The sequence below is a fragment of the Staurois parvus genome, unplaced genomic scaffold (assembly GCF_062004578.1).
Source record: "Staurois parvus isolate SC_StPar_1 unplaced genomic scaffold, SC_StPar_1.0 ptg000169l, whole genome shotgun sequence".
NCBI lineage: Eukaryota > Metazoa > Chordata > Amphibia > Anura > Ranidae > Staurois > Staurois parvus.
In genome coordinates, this window is record NW_028317965.1 from 7695898 (window position 1) to 7719947 (window position 24050).

The window sequence follows — 24050 nt, forward strand, 5'->3', positions numbered from 1 at the left end:
AACTGCAGCGTATAATAGAAGTCTATGGCTAAGCACAGCAAACTCGCTGGCACCACTCTGGAGACCAAGAGCCGGGATAAGAGGTGGAGTGAAGTCCATATCACTCAGCATGGGACAGGAGCCAGCACTACAGAGGAGGCATTGGCTTATGCGGCTCTTGCTCCCTACTACAGCTCCCTCTTTACAGGAAGTCCCTCTGCATTGCACTCTGATGCTCAGGAATGGTGGGTCAGCAAGCCCTGACCGAGATCTGCCAGTCACCTGTCTGCGATCTACTGGTTGTTGACCCCCCCCCCTTTGCATAATAATCTGGCACCCAACCTGCAACCTTTTGGTACTAAGGACAGCCATTCATGTGTCAAAATTTCAATCCACGTATGGGCAGGCTGGTTGTACACACATCGATCTATTGCTCAACTTGTGTACAACCAGCCTGTCAAGTTTCTCTCCAACGATCACTGCCACCGGCTGTAGCCGACAGCACAGTTCCCTGCATTCTGATGGCAGGAATGGTGGGTCAGCAAGCCCTGACCGTGATCTACCAGTCACCTGTCTGCGATCTACTGGTTGTTGACCCCCCCCCCCTTTGCATAATATTCTGGCACCCAACCTGCAACCTTTTGGTACTAAGAACAGCCATTCATGCGTCAAAATGTCAATCCACGTATGGGCAGGCTGGTTGTACACACATCGATCTATTGATCAACTTGTGTACAACCAGCCTGTCAAGTTTCTCTCCAACAATCACTGCCACCGGCTGTAGCCGACAGCACAGTTCCCTGCATGCTGATGGCAGTCTCCCTGTCGTCCGAACACAACAGCAGAGCAGGATGATACCCCCATTTCCACAGTCCTTGACCACCTTCTGTAACATTAAATATGTTTACTCTAACATTCAGCCCACTGATAAAATCAGGAGGTGCATTTGAGGCCACCATATATAGCAAGCTGACAACCACTGACATATTGAATACTGTGGCAGGGTGAGGCCATGCCACTGTGGAAAATGGCAGCCTAGGCCAGGTTTTGCACACTTATGGGACAGGTGTGTGCTGGCTTCATATTAGAGCCAGGATTAGAGTTGGGGGCTCCTCCCTTCCGGGAGTCAGTGTGTTTGGGAGCAGAGCGGTGCATGTTTGCAGCGTGCTGTCCAGGGCAAGACTGACCACGGCCTGAGCCTGTGAGAGATGGAGCAGCAGGGAGCTGAAGGAAAGAGACAAGGGAACACACTGGGAAGAGTGTTTGATGGTCTGAAGGACCAAAGCACGAGGCCTGAGCAGCAGAGCTGCAAAGAGAGCCACGAGGCTTAACATTGTTTTTATGTCTTATTGATGGTGGAAACCCTGTGTGAGCAACTGATGTCTTGTGTTGAACTTTTCTTGACCATTTTAAAGTGGAACTATAGCTAACAAAAAATAAAAATTGGCAGACAAGCAGGAAATTTAAGGCAGAAGAGATATGCTTTGTCTCTTCTACATTAAAGTTACTTACCTGCCTGTCCACTCCTGTAAAGTGAGCCGTGCATGCGCAGTTCACTGTACAAATTCAGCAATGCCGAATGTGCCTGAACTCCCATGCATGAGTGACACATCATTTCCGCCAGGCCAATGACAGCAGCCTGTAATCAAGACCCGGAAGCTGGCCGCTCGAAGATCTCAGCGGCCAGGTAGGTAGCAGAGGGACGCCGCATCGCTGGAACTGAGGTGAGTATAGTTCCGCTTTAAATAAAAGTGGGCAGAAAGAGCCCTTAAAGACCCTTCTGGCATGGAGTAAACTCACTGGTTTTCCACTAACATTGAGTTAAAGAAGAACTTTAGGTAATAAATAAAAAAGGCGAACAGGCAGGATTTTTATTTCAGAAAAGACCTGCTTTGTCTCTTCTGCATTAAAGCTCCCTACCTGCCTGTCCACCCCTGTACAGTGAGCACGCAGGAGCAGCTCACTGTACAAATTTAGCAATGCCAAATTTGGCAGAACTCCCGCGAATGCACAGGAGTGACGTCATCCCGGCCCGGGCAATGACAGTGGCTGGCGTTCGAGGCCGGAAGCCAGCTGTCCGCCAGAAGATGTCAGCGAGCTCCAGGACAGCGCATTGCGGGATCCAATGCAAGTATAGTTCTGCTTTAAACAACCCCCAACTTGTCACAATACGTAGAGCTATAGGGCCAATAGCAGAAGATATAGCAGGAATACAGAGAAGGCCAACACACACCAAAAAAATTAAAGGAAAACACATCAGATCTCAATGGGGAAATATCTCCTGCTGGATATCTATACTGATATGGACGGGGTAATGTGTTAGGAACGCAAGCATGCGTGTGATGAAAATTCAGAGGACTGAATTCAAAGACACCCTGAAAATTGGAGTGAAAAAATGATGCAGCAGGCTAGTCCATTTTGCTGAAATTTCATTGCAGCAACTCAGAATGGTCCTCAGTAGTTTGTATGGCCCCCACGTGCTTGTATGCATGCCTGACAATGTCGGGGGAGGCTCCTGAGACGATGGATGGTGTCCTGGGGGATTTCCTCCCAGATCTGGACCAGGGCATCACTGAGCTCCTGGACAGTCTGAGGTGCAACCTGGCAGAGTCGGATGGACCGAAACATGACATCCCAGAGGTGTTCTATTGGATTTAGGTAAGGCGGGTGTGGGGGCCATTCAATGGTATCAATTCCTTCATCCGCCAGGAACTTCCTGCATACTCTCACCACATGAGGCCGGGCATTGCCGTGCACCAGGAGGAACCCAGGGCCCACTGCACCAGCGTAGGGTCTGACAATGGGTCCAAGGATTTCATCCCGATACCGAATGGCAGTCAGGGTGCCATTGTCTATCCTGTAGAGGTCTGTACATTCTCCATGGATATGCCTCCCCAGACCATCACTGACCCACCACCAAAACGATCATGCTGAACGATGTTACAGGCAGCATAGCGTTCTCCACGGCTTCTCAGGGTGAACCTACTCTCCTCTGTGAAAAGCACAGGGCGCCAGTGGTGGACCTGCCAATTCTGGTTTTCAATGGCAAATGCCAATCAAGCTCTATGGTGTCGGGCAGTGAGCACAGAGCCCACTAGCGGACGTCGGGCACTCAGGCCAATCTCATGAAGTCTGTTTCTGATTGTTTGGTCAGAAAAATTCACACCAGTGACCTGCTGGAGATCATTTTGTAGGGCTCTGGCAGTGCTCATCCTGTTCCTCCTTGCACAAAGGAGAAGATACCGGTCCTGCTGATGGGTTACAGACCTTCTATGGCCATGTCCAGGTCTCCTAGAGTAACAGCCTGTCTCCTGGAATCGCCATCTGCTCTTGAGACTGTGCTGGGAGCCACAACAAACCTTCGGACAATGGCACGTATTGATGTGCCATCCTGGAGGAGTTGGACTGCCTCTGCAACCTCTGTAGGGTTCAGGTATCGCCTCATGCTATCAGTAGTGACACTGACCCTAGCCAAATGCAAAACTAGTGAAAAACAGTCAGAAAAGATGAGTAGGGAAAAAATGTCAGTGGCCTCCATCTGTAAAACCATTCCTGTTTTGGGGGTCATCTCACTGTTGCCCATCCAGTGCACCTGTTGTTAATTTCATTAACACCAAAGCAGCGGAAACTGATTAACAACCCCCTCTGCTACTTAACTGACCAGATCAATATCCCAGGAGTTTAACTGACTTGATGCTATACTCTGCTCAAAAAAATGAAAGGAACACTTTTTAATCAGTGTATATTTAATATAATTACATATATATTTTTTTTACATTCCCCTTGCTAAATCCCATTGTGCAAAAATACACTTACCTCTGAAAGATCATCTCGCTCTTGAAGCACAGATGAGCAATCTACTAAAGGCACCAAAGTGGAAAATGTTGCAATAAACTGGAATGTGATCTGTTTAGAAGACATAAAATGAAATAAAATGATCGCCAATCGAAGTTTGTAGTGATTAAAGGAGATTTTCAAACAAAAAAACTTATCAGTAACAGACCCTAGGCTAATGCACTACAGAAGCTGTCTAGTTAGGTGTGTTCAAAATACACAGGTGATCAGATGATCACATTACATCATCCATTGCAACTGCTAGCTACTGGTCTTCACAGACATGAAGACTGAATTCTCTTCTAGACAATGGTATGCTGAGAGGGATAGCTGCACACAAAGAAATGTCTTTGGCAGATGACCAGAAAACACACAAAAAAAAAAAAAACCCACTGTTCTCAACAGCAAAGGATCAAAGGTTTAAGTGTTTCAGAAATATATGGTTCTAAAATGTACTAGCTCTTACCAGGGTTCATAAAGTGGTTGTAAATCTCAGACATGAACAAAGCATATCTCTCTATAGTGTGTGCATGTCTCAATCCAGAGCACTAGTTTTCATTTCTGTCTGCTGCCTCATTCCTCTGTTATAAACATGAGTCACTTCTGACAATTTTTCCTGACACCAAGAGAAAAATGGAGACAAGGGAGGGCACAGCCTGTGATTGATAGTCTCAGCTCTGTTCCTGTGTGCTTTGTGGAGGGGGGTGTGTCCCTTTCCTTCAATCAGCTCTGAGAGTTCTCCTCACTGATGTAACTTCAGCTCCAGTCCCCTGCTTTTTAACCAGTTCCACACCACCCTGTAGCAGAACTACGTCTACATACATTATACACACACACGCGCGCGCATTTCTGGGTAGGAGGCGCTCGCGCATGCAGTCCTGACTGCGCCATTTGTGGCTACAGCTGTCGATCACAGAGTCCTGGCTGGGGATTTCCCGCCGCCACCCGGCTATCGCCGAGGAACAGTGAAAAGGGGAGAGGTCTGTGTGTAAACAACACAGCTCTCTCCCCTGTCAGCACCGACAAAGCAGAGCAATACTAAGCAGTATTTTTCTCTAGTAAAGCACACAGTTAACCCTTTGATCGCCCCACATGTTAACCCCTTCCTGCCTAGTGCCATTAGTATAGTGTCAGTGCTTTTTATTAGCACTGATCACTGTATTAGTGTCACTGGGGATGTCAGTGACAGTTCCCCCTCAGTGTCAGAATGCCCACCACCATTACTGGTATAAAAAAAATTTAAATACAAATTCCAGTCTATATACACCGCTATTTGTAGACACTATAATTTTCATGTAAACCAATTAATTTATATTGGGATTTTTTTTTTAGCAAAGACATGTAGCAGAATACATTTTGCCCTAAATTTATGATGCAATTTGATTTTTTACATTTTTTTTACTAAATATGTTTTATAACAAAAAGTCAAAAATATTGTTTTTTTTTAAAAATGGTTGGTCTTTATAGTTATAGTTTATAGAGCAAAAAGTAAAATACGCAGAGGCGATCAAATACCACTAAAAGAAAGCTCTATTTGTGGGGAAAAAGGACAAATTTCATTTGGGTGCAGCGCTGCATGACCGTGCAATTGTCAGTTAAAGAAACACAGCGCCGTATCGCAAAAATGGCCTGGTCAGGAAGGGGGGTAAATTCTCTGGCGGGCAAGTGGTTAAAGCTGAGAGATCCAGTGTATATTCTATACTTTGAATACAGGGGTGAAAGACGGATGTAGATCGACAGATACAACTTCTGTAGGATTTATTTCATCTCTGTGTATCACCTGGGGCCAGTCATTTCACTGGCTACATGTGAGGGTTTACAACCACTTTAAGCGAAAATTTCTGTAATTATAAAATTGCGTGATACCACATATACAATATAAATCAAACCACTACTACACTGTTATTAGCTCTGTTTGGCTACAAACATGCAGTACCTACCATGCATTTACTAAAGTCATTTGGATCCACGCCAGGGAGAGCTCTCATCAAAAGAGGTAGCATGTGTGTTGGGCCTTCTGGGAACCACCTGCCACCAGCGACCAGGCTGCGTGCCACCCCAATGACACAGCTTAGCGTTGCAGTAAGCTGGTGAGGCTCAGTTAGTGTTTCCAAAGCTGGATAAGTTCTGAATATAGAGGAGGAAAGCAGACCAGAATGTAAGCTTAGACACAAAACTGGGCTAAAAGCCTATATAAAGCTTTAGCAATACTCAATGCCTGCAAGCATCAACATTGCTTGCATATCATGCCAGCTATGTCATTATTTGATGGCTAACTAAGTTAACGTGTACTTTTTTTTTTTTCTTATTCTGCCGGAGAGAGAAGAAAAGATTATATATATTTGATTTTGTTGTTGTTTTGCAGAAGCACGGGCCTCCTAACCCTCTTGCCCTAAACTGTTTTGTAACCCTACTATCTCCCATTATTTTTGATTTTGTAAAGCACCGCTCAAACTGTTGGTGCTATATGAATCCTGGATAATAAAAATAAAATAACAATAGTAATAATACATTTCTTAGACCACTATAGGTTTATATTATATATAGTAGAAGGCAGAAGCTAACCCAGGGGTGGGCAAACTTTTTGACTTGAGGGCCGCAATGGGTTCATATATTGGACCCGGGGGCCGGACCAAGAGTAGATGAATGATGTGTATGTGTCATCCATAGTAAGTATAGTAATATTCCCCCATAGTAAGCATAGTAATTCATCCCCCATATAGTAATTCATCCCCCATATAGTAATTCATCCCCCATATAGTAATTCATCCCCCATAGTAGTTCATCCCCCATATAGTAATTCATCCCCCATATAGTAATTCAACCCCCATAGTAATTCATCCCCCCTATAGTAATTCATTCCCCATATTAATTCATCCCCCATATAGTATTTCATCCCCCACAGTACTATTCCCCCCCATGTAGTAAGCCAAGTCCCCCCTGTGTCAATTCACTTACCTTTGCTCCGCGCGTTCCTCTCGCCGTGTTCCCGCGCCGTTCCGGTCTTCAGGGCGGACTGTGAGAGGAGCCTAGCTCCCCTCACGTTCGTCACGCTGCCCCGCCTACACACATCCTGACAGCCACATCCGCGGGCCGGATTAAAAGGTCCGCCGGGCCGTAGTTTGCCCATTGCTGAGCTAGCCTCTTTCAGACACATGGACAGAGCCATCTTATAAGGGAGTAGTTACTCTCACAGATATTGCTTGGATGTATAATTTTTAGCTTGAGCTGCTGAGCTCCGTAAGCAGCAGGCTTTTTATTACAGGAGGCAAGGAAAAAAATGGAAACGTGAAAAGAAGCTTAAAGCCCCATCAGTTGGGTGTATGAAAAAAAACATTATTTGTAAGTAATATTATACTTTTAGCCAACTAATACAAATAAGAAGCTTTTTTTTTTTTTAACCACTTGCCGCCCTGCCACTGTATATATACATGTGCAGGGCGGCACTGGGGCGCAAAACCGTGTTTTAAAACGGGTTCCGCGCTCCCGGCGTTTTCGCCGGCAGGGGGCGCTCCCGCCGACCCGCGGGTGACACCATTTGATCCCGGAGGGATCAATCATTCGATTTCAGCCAGTGATGTCTGGCTGAAATTAGATAATCGGTCCTTGTCCTATCCTGTCCTGTGTTTACATTTACACAGGACAGGATATGATGTCATTCTTCTCTGCCTGGACACATTCCGTTCCAGACAAAGAAGACATCCAAACAGTGAGTAAAACAGCACATACACACAGTTAGAACACACCTAGGACACATTTAACCCCCTGATCGCCCCCCCCCCCCAGTTAACCCCTTCACTGCCCTGTCACCAGTGTCACTGATCAGTGAATCGATTTTTACTGATCACTGTATCAGTGTCGCTGGCGACTTCCGATAGTGTTAGTGCCCCTCCCAGAAAGCGCCAGTTTGCCCGCTAGTACACCAGTAATCCCATTTAACCCCTTAATCTCTCCCCCCCCCCCCCCAGTTAACCCCTTCACTGCCCTGTCACCAGTGTCACTGATCAGTGAACCAATTTTTACTGATCACTGTATCAGTGTCGCTGGCGACTTCCGATAGTGTTAGCGCCCCTCCCAGATAGCGCCAGATTTCCCGCTAATACACCAGTAATTCCGTCTAACCCCTTGATCGCCCGCCCCCCCCCCCCTTCCCGAGTTAACCCCTTCACTGCCCTGTCACCAGTGTCATTGATCAGTGAACAGATTTTTACTGATCACTGTATCAGTGTCGCTGGCGACTTCCAATAGTGTTAGCGCCCCTCCCAGATAGTGCCAGTTTGCCCGCCAGTACACCAGTAATCCCATTTAACCCCTTGATTTCCCCCCCCCCCCAGTTAACCCCTTCACTGCCCTGTCACCAGTGTCATTGATTACAGTGAACAGATTTTTACTGATCACTGTATTAGTGTCACTGGTGACTTCCGATAGTGTTAGCGCCCCTCCCATATAGCGCCAGTTTGCCCGCTAATGCACGGGATTTTTTTTAGCAAAAACATGTAGCAGAATACATTTTGGCTTAAATTTATGACTAACTTTGAGTTTACGATATATTTTTTATAGCTGAAAGTAGAAAATATTGTTTTTTTTTCAAAATTTTCGTGTTTTTTTTGTTTATAGCGCAAAAAAAAAAAAAAGCACACAGGTGATAAAATACCACCAAAAGAAAGCTCTATTTGTGTGAAAAAAAAGGATGTAAATTTTGTTTGGGTACAGCATTGCATGACCGCGCAATTATCATTTGAATTAGTGCAGCGCCAAACAGCAAAAAAAGGCCTGGTCATTAAGGGGGGTAAATCCTCAGGAGCTCAAGTGGTTAATTATACTATACCGGGGTAGGCAACCTCAGTACCTCACTCAGCTGTGATAAAACTTCAAATTCCATCATGCCTCTGGAAGTCATATCTGTGGCTGTCAAAGTCTGCAATGTCCCATGGGACTTGTAGTTCCACAAAAGCTGGAGTGCTAAGGTTGCCTACCTATCCACTATACAGTGTGTTCCCTTTAACAGGATGAGGGTTGTAAAATTTGATCCACCTATCCCCAAAGTTATTTCACCTCTAAGGCCCCGTTCACATCTGTTCATTTGCGATCTCAGGCAGAATAGCCACGATTCTGCCTGCAATCCCAAAGTGCTCTGCAAAAATGACAACTCGCACCACGCCTGTTCAATGGCACCGAAACTCAGCGCAGTTCTGGCGCAACTGTCACAAGATAAATCACGCTGCAATCGTGGCAAACTGCATAGGGTGAAGCTTGATGCAGAAAAGAAGAGTGCGACAATCGTGGCAGAAGCACACCGCATATAGGTACCATCGAAAATGCTTGGCACCCGAACATGTAAGTTGTGTTTTGTCATTTTTGCAGAGTGTTTTGGGATCACAGTCAGAATAGCAGCGATTCTGCCTGAGATCACAGACGCCAAGATGTAAAACGGGGCCTAAAACACAAATAGAGTGATAAAACAAAAATATCTTCAGACCTAATATGTAAGCAGCACCAATAGCAAAGCTGAAGTTCAAAATACCATGACAATCAATCAGGTTTCTGTTTAACCTCCCTGGCGGTATGATTATTGCCGATTTTTTGTGCTGAAAGCAGTACCAGCAGTTTTTTTGCATGGAAATATGTAGTTTTTTATTGTAGGCTGTAATTTTTAGGAATAACTCACTGAAATCTGTCCGAACAAGAGTCTAGTAAACATCCCGGGTAGGATAAAATTTGAAACACGAAATCATAAATTATAATTTAATAAATAATCATAAAAAATAATAATATAATAATAAATTTAATTCAATAATATAATCAAACCAAAAACACTGACATTTGAAATACAGAGGCAAATTCGCACATCGCTGAGCAAAATCGCAAAATTGTTTTCAGTGTCTGATGACGAATTTCCCCACAAATCATTATCACTCAATTCTGCAAGTGGTTCTGATTTACTATCGCTGTTCTAAAACCGCTTTTGACCCAAAGGGACGCTTTTTGGATGCCATGGACTTTTCTAAGTTTCCAGGCAGAAAGAACAGTCAAAATGCAGACAGGGCACAGGACAAAGCAGTAGGGACAAAATGTATGTGAAATGCATTGAAACAGCAATGTTTTACTATGTAATAGTCATTTTTAAAAAAAATGACATTTTTTAAAAATTTCAAATTTGTTGCAGGTTCCGGCGCCCGTACATCCCGACGTCACAGGGACCGGAACATGGAAGCCGGATGCCAGCATCGGCCGGAGGAGATGGCCCGGGGACGCTGCAGGGGACGCATCGTGGGAGCGAAGGACAAGGTAAGCTCTGCAGGGACCCCCTGAGCAACGCCGCATGGTAAGCCCGAGTGTAGCTCGGGGTTACCGCTTTTGGTACTGACATTTTACCCCGAGCTACACTCGGGAATACCGCTAAGGAGGTTAAAGTAAGAATCCGGTCTAAACCCAAGCTTATATCTGTTCCCACCCCTATTCTAAGCGTTCTACTACCTAGCCTGACGCGGAAAGATGTGTATACCTAATTCACTCCGGTCCAGTCATGTGATCTCCCCAGTAGCTGGCTTGAGGGGAGAGGAGAGAGCAGTGACAATGGCTGCAGAGCCTTGGTGGTGACATCACCCTCAGACATACTATAGGACATCCATTGTCTGCAGTGACCAGATCATGTGACCAGAACAGAGCACCCTTAGATTAGGTAAGTATATACATCTTTCCTCTACAGCAGGGATGCTCAACCTTTTCAGCAAGGGTCACTTAAGTGATTTGGTAACTAATCATGGGCCACAATGAAATAAAATTGTTCAGAAATTCAATTTTTTATTTTGATAAAATACCATGATATAGCATGAAAATCATTTTCCTCCTGCAGCTGTTGAATACTGGTGGGAGAGAGAGGAGGAGAAGCCAGATTGTAGAGGTCGCAGGAGGAAAATGCAGCAGATCGGTTCCTGTATAGGTCACCCCTGCTGTCCCTCCTGTTCAAGTATAAAACAATGTGACAGGGAGGTCGCACAGGGCCCCTTGAAGCATGGGACGAGGTCACCATTGCGACCCCTGATGCTACACCTGTGGTTGGGGGTGTGTGGTGAAAACAACTCAACTATGGGGTTTTACCACCCCCAAACTGCAAATATACACAAGCCTTTACTGTCCTGAGCCCCGTAAAAGGCTGCTTTCACACTAATGCACTGCAGTTTACCTGCAACACAGGTGCGGTGCAGTGCACCTGCAGGCTAGCTGCGCTTTGTCATGGACTTCATTATATCTTGCAGGTGTTGGGCATTTTCTGAAAGCGCGACAAACTTGAAGGATATAATAGATGTGCACTTTTCTGGTTTGGGGTCAAGGGTCACATCAGAGGGCTCTGATGGCCACATGTGGCCAGCGGGCGAAAGGTTGCGCTCCCCTACTCTACAGACAAGCGAGTATAGGGCTTAGAATGGGGGTAGGAATAGGTTTAGGTTTAGACAGGTTTAGACCAGAATTCTATTATTATACAGGATTTATATAGCGCCAATAGTTTGCTCAGCGCTTTACATTATAATGGGAGACAGTACATGAGACAGTACAGTAACAATAGGATTCAATACACGAGGAGTTCGAGGGCCCTGCTCCTTGGAGCTTACAATCTAGGAGGGAGGGGATAGTGGTACAGGAGGAAATAGCTGTGGGGGAAGGAGTGGTAGGAAGAGTGGAGGAGTTCAGTAATTAGCTGAGGGCGGGGTAGGCTTCCCTGAAGAGATAGGTTTTCAGGGTGCGCCTAAAGGTGAGGAGAGTAGGTGATAGTCTGATGGATTGGGGTAGGAAGTTCCAGAGGATGGGGGAAACCCTGGAGAAGTCCTGGAGACGGGCATAGGAGGAGGAGACCAGGGAACTAGAGAGTAGGAGGTCTTGTGCGGAGGTAAGAGTGCAATTTGGGTGGTATTTGGATACCAGATCGGTGATGTAGTTTGGGGCAGTATTATGAACAGCTTTGTACGTCAATGTTAGCATTTTGAATTTTATCCATTGGGCAATCGGAAGCCAGTGGAGGGATTGGCAGAGGGGGGTGGCGGATACAGAGCGGTTATTAAGGTGGATGAGTCTGGCCGCAGCATTCAAGATAGACTGAAGCGGGGATAGCCTGCGGTGAGGTAAGCCGATGAGGAGGGAGTTACAGTAGTCAAGGCGTGAAATAATAAGGGAGTGAATGAGTTGCTTAGTGGTTTCCGGGGTTAGGAACGGACATATTTTGGAGATGTTGGAGAATTCTACTTTAAGTCACATGATTAAAAGGTGAATGTTGAACTGTTGCAATGGGTTAGTACATTTCGTCTTCTTCAATAAGCCCCCCTTGCTGTCATTTAACACAAAAGGCAAACAGTGAAATTCATGTAATTATAAAAGCTTTATATGCAGAGCAGACAGACAAAACTGAGAACACAGAAAACAAGAAAAAGCCAGAAACCATTTACCTTTCAAGTACTGGGGGTATGACCAGCTCTGGGCGCATCAGGGCAAGATTCTGCAGAGCCTGAGCTGCCTCCAGGCTTCCAGTTTTACTGAACATGGCCAAAAGAACTGGCTGAATTATACTTTCCACAAAGTCCGTCACATCTTGGTCACTCAACTTGTGGCTGTCAGGCACAGGGGTTAGCCAAGACGGCTTCTTGTATCGCTCTCTATGTAGCCTCCGGACAACAGAGCATGGCAATCTCTGCAGAAGTTTCATAAGCTTTGTCTAGCAAAACAAAAAGAGGTGTAAAAATATTTGTGTACAATGATAGGACACAGAAATTAGCAAACATAAGCCAAGTTCCACTTTAAGTAAACGTGTAATAGGAGAAATTTGGGGGTCGCTACTGGTGGTCTCCTACTGAAAATGTCAAGTTACTTGGTTGTGTCTGGTTTCTGCGTCACAAGCAAGCAGAAAATGGAGACAGGAGGAATGGAGGAAAGTAAGAATTCTATTTATTTCAGGTCATAGATTCAGAAAGTTCTGAAGCATCACAATGGCAGCCAGGCTGCTAGCATTCTGAGAATCAGAGGTCAGCAATGGCAGCCTACAAAATTCTCTCCAAACTGGTTTTCTGAGAGATATAACACAGCAAAAACACTTTACTCCTGTGCTGGGAATGGACTCAGCAGAACCAATATGAACGTTATGGAATATGCACGGCTTGCTGCCCTCAACAGACCGGGGCGGTTCAAAGTCACTCAATGAAAAAAAAAAAAAAAAAAAAAGAAGAAGAAGAGGGCGCACCAACCTAGTGCATTATCGTTTAAAAATATTTAGAGAGAAAAAAGTATCATACTCACAATGGACATAAAAAAACACAGGCATATCACAATGAACAAGGTGTTCAATCCAAACAGCATCTGAGTCCATACGATGGAACCCTGGATGACCAACTGGCTGACGCGTTTCGAGGACTCAGCCTCTTCCTCAGAGCCAACACTTCAAGAGTCTGCACCTCTCCTATATAGGCTAACAAATTTGTTACTCTCTACCAGAGCGGACACTGAAACATGTGATGTCATGCTGTCCATTAACAGTGAAACAGAGTAGTCATTTACCAGGCCAGTCCACCCAAAAGTGGTAAAATATCACTTAAGAATTTTAAAGAGCAAGCCTACCGAACTACATCACTGACCTAATATCCAAGTACCGCCCAGCACGCACACTCCGCTCCTCACAAGACCTCCTTCTCTCTAGTTCCCTGGTCTCCTCCTCCCATGCCCGCCTCCAGGACTTCTCCAGGGTGTCACCCATCCTCTGGAACTCCCTGCCCCAACCCATCAGATTATCACCTACTCTCCTCTCCTTTAGGCGCACCCTGAAAACCCATCTCTTCAGGGAAGCCTACCCCACCCACTGCTAACTTGCCGACCTCCTCCACTCTTCCTACCACTCCATCCCCCACAGCTTTCTCCTCCTGTGCCACCATCCCTTCCCTCCTAGATTGTAAGCTCGAAAGAGCAGGGCCCTCGATCCCCTCATGTTTTGCATTGTATTGGTATTGTTCTGTCACATGTTCTGTCCCCCTTTGTAATGTACAGAGCTGAGCGAACTATTGGCGCTTTATAAATACTGTATAATAATAATAATAATAATACCTTATCATGGATGTGACCTCTGTTGAGGCTAACCCTTGGTCTTATTTCATTTGTTACATTAGAGGTCTTGCTAGGTGATAAATCTGTCTCAAAATGGGTCCTAGTGCTTCTGTTTAGCATTTCTTGCCTTTCAACAACTTTTGATAAATGTCTCCCTTTGCAATCAGGCAAATAAATCATAAACCTACACTCTATTGTCAAAAGTCTATGAACAGCTGACCATCACACCTATGTGCACTTACCATCCCATTACATGATCACGGGCACCAATATGGCGTTACCCTAATTCCATATTAGTGTTTACTTTTTGGCATTACTGAAAACGCCATTTAACCAGACTACCTTCCCAAAGTTTTACCACAATTCATCAGCAGGCTAGTCATGAGGTTAGCTCTGATTACACAATATCTTCAAGGCTGCTGATGTGTTTCGTTTTTACACTTTCCCACACCTATTTGTGCAAAGTCGCGGTCAAGTATTTTCCAAACAAAGGCTCATTTAACCACCGCATGTTGATGTCCCTTGGTAGTGCCTTGGAAGAACGCTAAGGAGGGCTGCCATTTCACAATGTCTGGCACTTGTCTGACAGCACAAAGCTCGGAAAGTCAAAAAAATAGAATTTCCCCACTACAGATGAAGACTGCCAGAACACCCGAGCCCTTGCATATAACCAATTGGTGCTCCTTTATTGCAGGGGTTAAAATTTCGAGTCTAGACCTACTAGCCAGTCACAAAACTTACTCTCCACCAGTTGCCCCACCAAACCTTGCCCAGGTCTGCCTCCAACCCTGCCCCCGGCCCACCCCCAACCACGCCCCTTTAAGGCTTATGAAATTACATTTTTATTTAGAATAAATAGTTCAAATATACACAGTAATGTATATCCCCCCCCCCCCCTGTACTCCATTATAGTGATATGACGTGTATACAGTAATGTATATCCCCCCTCCCCTGTACTCCATTATAGTGATATGACGTGTATACAGTAATGTATATCCCCCTCCCCTGTACTCCAATATAGTGATATGACGTGTATACAGTAATGTATATCCCCCCTCCCCTGTACTCCATTATAGTGATATGACATGTATACAGTAATGTATATCCCCCTCCCCTGTACTCCATTATAGTGATATGACATGTATACAGTAATGTATATCCCCCCTCCCCTGTACTCCATTATAGTGATATGACGTGTATACAGTAATGTATATCCCCCCTCCCCTGTACTCCAATATAGTGATATGACGTGTATACAGTAATGTATATCCCCCCTCCCCTGTACTCCATTATAGTGATATGACGTGTATACAGTAATGTATATCCCCCCTCCCCTGTACTCCATTATAGTGATATGACGTGTATACAGTAATGTATATCCCCCCTCCCCTGTACTCCATTATAGTGATATGACGTGTATACAGTAATGTATATCCCCCTCCCCTGTACTCCATTATAGTGATATGACGTGTATACAGTAATGTATATCCCCCTCCCCTGTACTCCATTATAGTGATATGACGTGTATACAGTAATATATATCCCCCCTCCCCTGTACTCCATTATAGTGATATGACGTGTATACAGTAATGTATATCCCCCCTCCCCTGTACTCCATTATAGTGATATGACGTGTATACAGTAATGTATATCCCCCTCCCCTGTACTCCATTATAGTGATATGACGTGTATACAGTAATGTATATCCCCCCTCCCCTGTACCCCATTATACTGATATGACATGTATACAGTAATGTATATCCCCCCCTCCCCTGTACTCCATTATAGTGATATGACGTGTATACAGTAATGTATATCCCCCCTCCCCTGTACCCCATTATACTGATATGACGTGTATACAGTAATGTATATCCCCCCTCCCCTGTACTCCATTATAGTGATATGACGTGTATACAGTAATGTATATCCCCCTCCCCTGTACTCCATTATAGTGATATGACGTGTATACAGTAATGTATATCCCCCTCCCCTGTACTCCATTATAGTGATATGACATGTATACAGTAATGTATATCCCCCCTCCCCTGTACTCCATTATAGTGATATGACATGTATACAGTAATGTATATCCCCCCTCCCCTGTACTCCATTATAGTGATATGACGTGTATACAGTAATGTATATCCCAGCTCCCCTGTACTCCATTATAGTGATATGACGTGTATACAGTAATGTATATCCCCCCTCCCCTGTACTCCATTATAGTGATATGACGTGTATACAGTAATGTATATCCCCCTCCCCTGTACTCCATTATAGTGATATGACATGTATACAGTAATGTATATCCCCCCCCCCCCTGTACTCCATTATAGTGATATGACGTGTATACAGTAATGTATATCCCCCTCCCCTGTACTCCATTATAGTGATATGACATGTGTACAGTAATGTATATCCCCGTCCCCTGTACTCCATTATAGTGATATGACGTGTATACAGTAATGTATATCCCCCCTCCCCTGTACTCCATTATAGTGATATGACGTGTATACAGTAATGTATATCCCAGCTCCCCTGTACTCCATTATAGTGATAGTACATGTTGTATACAGTACTTACTGTCCCCCCCGGCGGTGGAGAGGGTGTCTCCTCTCAGCGGAGAAGAGCGGACCTCTCCTGCACCTGTCTCCTCGGTGGCGGTGCCGCAGAAGCCGGAAACTGGAAGTTGAAACCCGGAACTCGGCTTCACAATGAGGCGTGGAGCACAGGTGCAGTCGCTCCATGCTTCATCTGTGCTCACCGCTCGCAGCCGCTCACTCGCATTTGGCAAGCAGGCGAGCGGCTTTTTTCAAGCCCTGCTTTATTGCATAGCTATATTTTTCATTTTGGTTATAACCCCTGTAAAGTTTATTTTAGCCATCTGTGTCCCATTGGGGAGATTTACCTTCACTTCTTGTCCCATATCCAAACAGAAGGTAAGAGGAAATCCCTGCAAATTAAGGGAATGTCTTAGGGCCCCTTCCAAGTCCCCAGAACTAGTGTCCTCATTGAAAGATTTCCCCTCTATTACTTTTCTGGGGACAACACAAAACTTGAGATTTTCTTTTACTTTCACTTTCAATGAGAACAGTAACAGGACAAATAAAGAGGGTGAACCTCCCTAAAAGGGTTACCGGCAGCAATAAAATCTGATAGGGGATCTAATCCCTCTCCACTCTGTTCAAAACTTCCAGGCAGGCAGATACTGTATGTATACTACTTTGTGTGTGTATAGCACATTTCTCACTTTAGTAGCAACACCTAAATTCTCAACCAGTTTTCATCAGAGTGCCTACTCTGCAAGGAAAGGAAAACAAGTGTGTGGAAGAGTTGTAGAAAATTACTCCAGGGATGGTATACAAGGAAGACACACAATCTGATCACAGGATGATTATTGATGAGATCTAACAATTATTGTCTTGTGTGTATAAATGTAAACAACGACACTAAAAACACCATTTGGTAATAAAGGTGGCCATACACGGTTCCAATTCTGGCCAGTTCTGTTGGCACTCCACCACTACACAAAAGCTGATAGACTTTTGTCGAAGGAACTGGTCAGAAAATTCTTGACCGAATAGTGCCTGCGTTCAGCCAGATGCAGTCACTGTTTGGTTATTAAAGCAGAACTAAACCCATCGATTTTAACCGTTTTATAAAACAGTTACTTTCCTGGCATGCCGAGAATGCTGTCACATTTGATTGAGCTCTCAAGCAAACTGTCAAAGCATCAAATGGCTGGATTCAGAGGTGTAACTAGAACCTTCAGAGCCCTAGTGCAAGAAACCATAAAGGGCCCCACTGATCCCCAGTTGGGTCCCCCCCACGGTGGCGGAACACAGTGCAACCTTTGCGACCCTGTTAGACCTGCCACTGGTGTCAGAATTATTTTATTTTTGTTATTTTTTTTCTTTACAATTTTTTTTTCCTTTATAATTTTTTTAGGTGCCCCATTGGGGGCTTTGGAGAAATAACAGGGTCTAAACAAACATGATGTTTCACTTTTGAGACAAAGAAAGGAATATTAAAGACAGAACCTTCAATCTCCTTCTCTACAGCCTCAGCAGCACAGAATGAATGGATAGGAATAGATCTGTACACAGTTTCCTGTTCATTCATAAATTGAAGCATAGTAAACAGTTTCCTATGCCTCAGTTGTAAATGAACAGAGTCAGTGATTGGTACTGACACATTTACCATCCCTTTCCCCACTCTGCATCCTGACAGATTCCCTACAGCAGCTGTCGGGAGGGACTCGGCAGCGCTGTGGAGGACAGGGGCGGGGGGGTTTGGGGGTGGCAGGTAGAGTACACAGGAGTCTGGTGCAGCAGGAGGTGGAAAGGAGGGGCAGCGGGGCTGCATGTAGAGGAGTTTAACCCCTCCATTTTCCTGCAGAAAGAAAATTGAGGGGATCAGTTCCTCTATATGCTGCTTCTACTATGCAGGTGTACAAGGGACCGCATAGGCCCCCTGGAGCATGGGGCCAGGTCACACCTGCAACCCCTATATGTATGCCCCTGGATGGAGTCCTAACTGATCACATGTGCAGCACCATGGCAGTTGCAAATCAAACAAAGACTAAGATGGCAGCTTCCGTGGCTGAAAAGGAAAAGAGAGTTTAGTTCCGCTTTAAGCAGCAGCTGTTGAAAACAATAGCCAGCAACAGGGACTCCTCTATCCAATGCTGTTAAGCATGGATGGAGGAAATCCATTAATTTCTCTCATACAGCTCAGGGGGGAGAGAGATCTATACATGTATGGCCAGCTTAAGACCGTTTACCCTTTTTATGGTAAAGTATATAAAGACAAACTGTTGTGTGTACATACAGCTGGAACAACTAGGGGGAAAAAAATATACTTTTGCACTTGCGCAAATTACCAATTTGTTTTTTTTAATTGATCTGAGTAATAGGGTTTTTGATGCAAAAGGTGTTGTTTTCCTATGTTTAATGTGCATTTTGAAATGGAAAACAATTACATACAACTGGAACATTGTGCAGTCAAGCAAGACTAATTGCTACAACATGCATCTTGTGCAATTTGCAAGCAGTTTGGAGACTTCTCTACTACGGTCAATAAATATTGGCAACGATCCTAGCAGCACAATTAAAGCGGAACTTCGCCCAAAGAGGGAAGTTCCACTTTTCTGCCTTCCCCCCCCCCCTTCCTCTAAAACACTTTCTTTTTTTTGGAGTGGGGGGGGGGCAGGTACTAGTTTTGTTAGGTAGCCACTTCCACTCGGATCACCTAGGCAATCTAACTAGAAGGCACCCCCCCTACCTCAGCCTGCAGCCTCTAAGGACACGTCACAAGTCCCAGAAGGCTGCAGGGCCATTCACAAAACGCAGTACGGCTCGTATATGCGCAGTGGGAAGCCGGCTATGAAGCAACAAGAAGCCACAGCCGGCTTCCTACACCAAAGATGCGCTGGGGACCCAAATACCGGTGATGAACTGACCAAGGTGAGGATGGCACTGGATCCTTGGAAAGGTAAATGTCATTTTATTAAAAAGTCAACAGCTACAGTATTTGCAGCTGCTGATTTTAATTTTTTTTGTTCCTAGGCTTCATAGGTCTAGCCTTAGGAGAAAGGAATTAATAGTACTGTATATGTACTGGACATTTCCTAGTAGAGGCTCAGTGACAGCTGCCGTGTCATAAATAGCTCAAGATTCTTGAAGAGACGCAGCGTCATGTTCTGTGGATGTCATGATGGTCTTTTCTTCATACAGCATAGCTCTACCAAGAATTTTCCTTCAGACAGGCGGGATGAATACATCCTTAACAAACATAAAGCAACTCCTTTTTCTTTTATACACAGTTTATCCATTACATTGATCATGCAGGCAGAGTACTCACCAACCACCTGCCATTGTTTGACGGATGGTAAAAAGAAGCAATGCTATTGAAGAGCCCCGTTAGATGTTTCTGTACGGTCTTGCTTGGTCCTCCCTGCACAGAACAAAACACATATCATTATAGGTTTATGATCAACGTGGGGGGATGTAGAAATCTGAAGCTGTCAAACCTAGCAGCAAACACTCATTTTTTTTTTTATCCACTTAAAAACATTTAGATGTCTAAAAACTATGCACAGCCGCAACAAACAAATCTTCATATTTCGTCCATTAGGAATACTTCCTAAGATCCTCAGTGCCGTATCGTGTCCATAATGCTCTATTATCCTGATTGTAGTAGTTTGGGAAAATTTGGCTACTGGATGGCGCTAACGTCTGTCACATTCATACATCAAACTGTGGTGAGGGATTGGAAGCCTTGTCAAGTTTTTATTGCTTTCTGTCTTCATTTACTGGAGTTTATTTATTTCAGGTACTTATATTCCGACGTCAATTTACACAGCACTTTACATATATATTGTACATTCACATCAGTCCCTAACCCTCAAGGGGTGTACAATCTAAGGTCCCTAACTCACATTCATACATACACATACTAGGGACAATTTAGACAGGAGCCAATTAACCTACCAGCATGTCTTTGGAGTGTGGGAGGAAACCGGAGTACCCGGAGGAAACCCACGCAGGCACAGGGAGAACATGCAAACTCCAGGCAGGAGGTGCCGTGGCTGGGATTTGAACCAACGACCGTAGTACTGCCAAGCGGAAGTGCTAACCATTTAGCCACTGTGCTGGAGTTGATTTACTAAAGGCAAATAGGCTGTTCATTTTGCAAGGAAAGTTACATTTTGCAAGAGAATTTTCCCCCACAGCTTAGTGAATGTGGTGATATTTTACTTTGCAAAGAATACCTAATCATGTGCAAAAAAAAAAAAAAAAAAAAAAATGTTTTTGCTTGGACATGACTGGATAACAGGAGTCAGCAGAGCGTAAAAAAAACGAATCACTGGGCAAAAATAAAAGCCAACCATATTCACAATGTATTAATCTCTCCAAAATATACTGTATATTTAAAAGCAGTGCCATGCATACTTCCTGTTTTTTCTTATTTTTATTTCAAAATGTCTGTTAGGTATTCATTTGCAAGTTTGCAGGTATGTGCTCAATTAATAAAAAAAATAAGTGTATTGCTTAAAAGCAACAAGTGTCTGATTTCAACTTGATATCAGCCTCTTGCAATCTCCTGTGCAGCAGAGCTCTGACTGAGAGTAGGAGAAGCTGCATTGCAGTGTTCATGTGCTAACAAGGAACATGATGCTAGCAGGTGAGAGCAGAGTGACACAGATGTCACATGGCTGCTTCCTCACCTAAAGAAATGACAAGATCTAGTTGTATTTATTTATTATAGGTACTTATATAGCGCCGTCAATTTACGCAGCGCTTTACATACATACAGCGCTTTACGTACATTCACATCAGTCCCTAACCCTCAAGGGGTGTACAATCTAAAGTCCCTAACTTACATTCATACACAAACTAGGGACAATTTAGACAGGATTCAATTAACCTACCAGCATGTCTTTGGAGTGTGGGAGGAAACCGGAGTACCCGGAGGAAACCCACGCAGGCACATGGAGAACATGCAAACTCCAGGCAGGTGGTGCAGTGGCTGGGATTCGAACCAACGACCCTAGTACTGCCAGGCGGAAGTGCTAACCATTTAGCCACTGTGCTGCCCCACTAGTTGTAGTTGTATTACAGTAAAAAAAAACCTGCAGTCTCCAGTCCCCGGCCTTTGCTGTGTGGTATGGTGGTGTAAATCCCAGCAATGAAAGTAAAGAAATACAAGTTATTAAGGGCTCGTTCACACATGACTTTTTCCACACTGGATAAACACCAGTCACTGTTAGGGCATATTACAAAAAAAAATCGTTTTCTATCTGCCCTGTTAGGACTGCAGCACAGCCCAGACAACTGCAGACGGTTAGGCACTACGTGTCACTGCACTGTGCTGCTGTGCATTGATATGAATGGAGTGTCACTATCTGCACTTCAAATAGGGTTAGCAAAAAAAGAAAAGGAAAAAAAAAAAAGGAAATTGTGTAATGCGCTGAAAAGCGAATCACACTGCCCCCTCACCAAGGCACACCGCAATTGAAACAGGCAGCTGTCCGCAAACCAGACTGGGGCATTTAGTGTGCGGGCAGCGTGATAGGGCCCTTAGCAGGTAAAACAGTTCTTATATATGCATTTCATCTCTGCACCCAGAGTTCAGCATTACATTTACAGTAGCTTCATACTAATTCTGTTCATATACATTAGAAAAGGAAAAATAAAGTCGAAACTTCAGGAATTCAGCCACTTTGTAAAGTGAAGGCATGCCCAAGGAAGGGCATGACATCTCCTGAACTTATCTCTTCTTTATATCTGACAGGTTTATGGCTCTGCAGTAGCATACACTGACACTTGAGGCTGTGAGAGAGGAGAGAGAGGCACACAGAGGAGCCATGTCTGCCACTCCCCTCTGCTGCCCATTCAAAGAAGTCTTTGTATTTTGTGAATGAGTTCACTTAATACAAAGGCTTCTGTGATTGGGCAGAAGGAGAGGAGGGGCAGGCACAGTAGCTGCACCGACTCTTATGTCGAAGATGCTTAGACCTGAAGCATCAGTGTCGGGCTCCTGGAAATACAGCAATAGCCGTAGACAGGGAGTGCAGTAAAACGGTCAGATGTAAATAATAGAGATACGCCCAGGAGATGTCATGCACCTCCTTGGACCTAACTCATAGTGTGCCTTCACTTTTTACAAATTCCTGGATTTCAGCTTTAAAGTTTACAGTGATGCTGTACAGCATGATACAGAAGCACCAATTCAGGCTGCAGCCATGTAGTACCAGTGGGTGGATAGTGAACTATTCTCTGTAATGGAGAGCGAATCCCAAATGAGTCATTTCCTTGCTGTGGCATTAGACGCAGGTGCTGTTCCAAAGGGCACACCGCTAATGTTTTATCAATTGACTTAAATATAACCTTTACATTTTTCTAATGCAACGTCACAAATGCACAAAACGTAGCACTATGCAAGGACTAATTCATTACAAACAGGTGCTCAGATACACCCATTCTAAACAAAGTTGGGTGCAGGGGCGGACTGACCATTTGGAAACTCAGGCACTGCCCTCGGGCCCGGGTTCAGTAGGGGGCCCCATGAGATGCCTCTGGTACCTTTTTCATAGGCTTTTTTGAGTTTGGGCAAGGACACAGGGGCCCCATGATCCCCTATTGTCCCATGAGTTGTCAGGTGCTCAGATATACCCATTCTAAACAAAGTTGGGTGCAGGGGCGGACTGACCATTTGGAAACTCAGGCACTGCCGAGGGCCCGGGTTTAGTAGGGGGCCCCATGAGATACCTCTGGTACCTTTTTCATAGGCTTTTTTGAGTTTGGGCAAGGACACAGGGGCCCCATGATCCCCTATTGTCCCATGAGTTGTCAGTCCGCCCCTGGTTGGGTGTATTGACAATGTATTTCTTTCAAGCTCAGGTACTCTAAAAGCACTAAGCGGTCATCAAAAAAGTGTGCAATCATCTGGATCTCATGTGCACACAGCCTTGGAGTGCTACAGCAGAAAATCCTACCAATTGCAAGTGCCTAAATAGATGATACAATTTTCTTTCCTGCAACTATGGGAGGGGGACGGGGAGAGGTGTGGAAAGCCATCCCTGCCAGAGAACATATTGATTAATGCTAGCGGCTATAAACACTGGCAATAGTCCTGTAGTACCCAAGTCGTACAGAAATTGAACTGGGTACAAGCAATCAAATTGGGTACAATCAGCCTGCCCACAGATGGTTGGAATCTCATCCAGTCTCTGCTGGACAAACCAAGATTCATACCATCTATGGCCGGCTTTACAAATTACAACATCCTGCACAGCCAAAATTTTGTTCTTAAAATAACCTCTAAAATAATTTTAAGTCCTCAGGGAACACTTACTAAAATCAAATCACTGGGGGTCAAGGACAAAAAAAGCCTCTAATTAGCACCACCCTTACCAGACAACTAAAAGATTATTGGTGTCATGCTACTGGTTTTGCCAAGTGGTGTTGGTCCTTGATGGGAGGTCAATGTGCCACAGCTCAAGGAATCCCTAGCAACCTTTGGAGGAAACTTGAATGAGAATGGCTGGTCTAGCCTATCCTTTACCTATCCAGTACTGGAAAAATTGCTACAGGAAGCAGACAAGACCCAGCTGGTAAACAACAACTAGGCAGCCCCATCTGGCTCTCCCA

At 44.7% G+C, this 24050-nt stretch overlaps 1 protein-coding gene across 3 annotated transcripts in view; it reads right to left on the minus strand.

The window, feature by feature from the left end:
• Nucleotides 1-24050, minus strand: part of PSME4 (proteasome activator subunit 4) — a 243830-nt gene that overhangs the window by 121333 nt on the left and 98447 nt on the right. For all 3 annotated transcript variants that reach the window (XR_016312594.1, XM_089676470.1, XM_089676469.1), the window contains 4 exons: nucleotides 19759-19851; nucleotides 12255-12520; nucleotides 5754-5940; nucleotides 3796-3885 (listed from right to left, as the gene is read on the minus strand). Coding sequence is in view for 2 of the 3 variants with exons in the window: in XM_089676470.1 (XP_089532596.1) it covers nucleotides 3796-3885; nucleotides 5754-5940; nucleotides 12255-12520; nucleotides 19759-19851 (636 nt within the window). In the remaining variant the exon portion in view is untranslated. The remainder of the gene's footprint in view (nucleotides 1-3795; nucleotides 3886-5753; nucleotides 5941-12254; nucleotides 12521-19758; nucleotides 19852-24050) is intronic.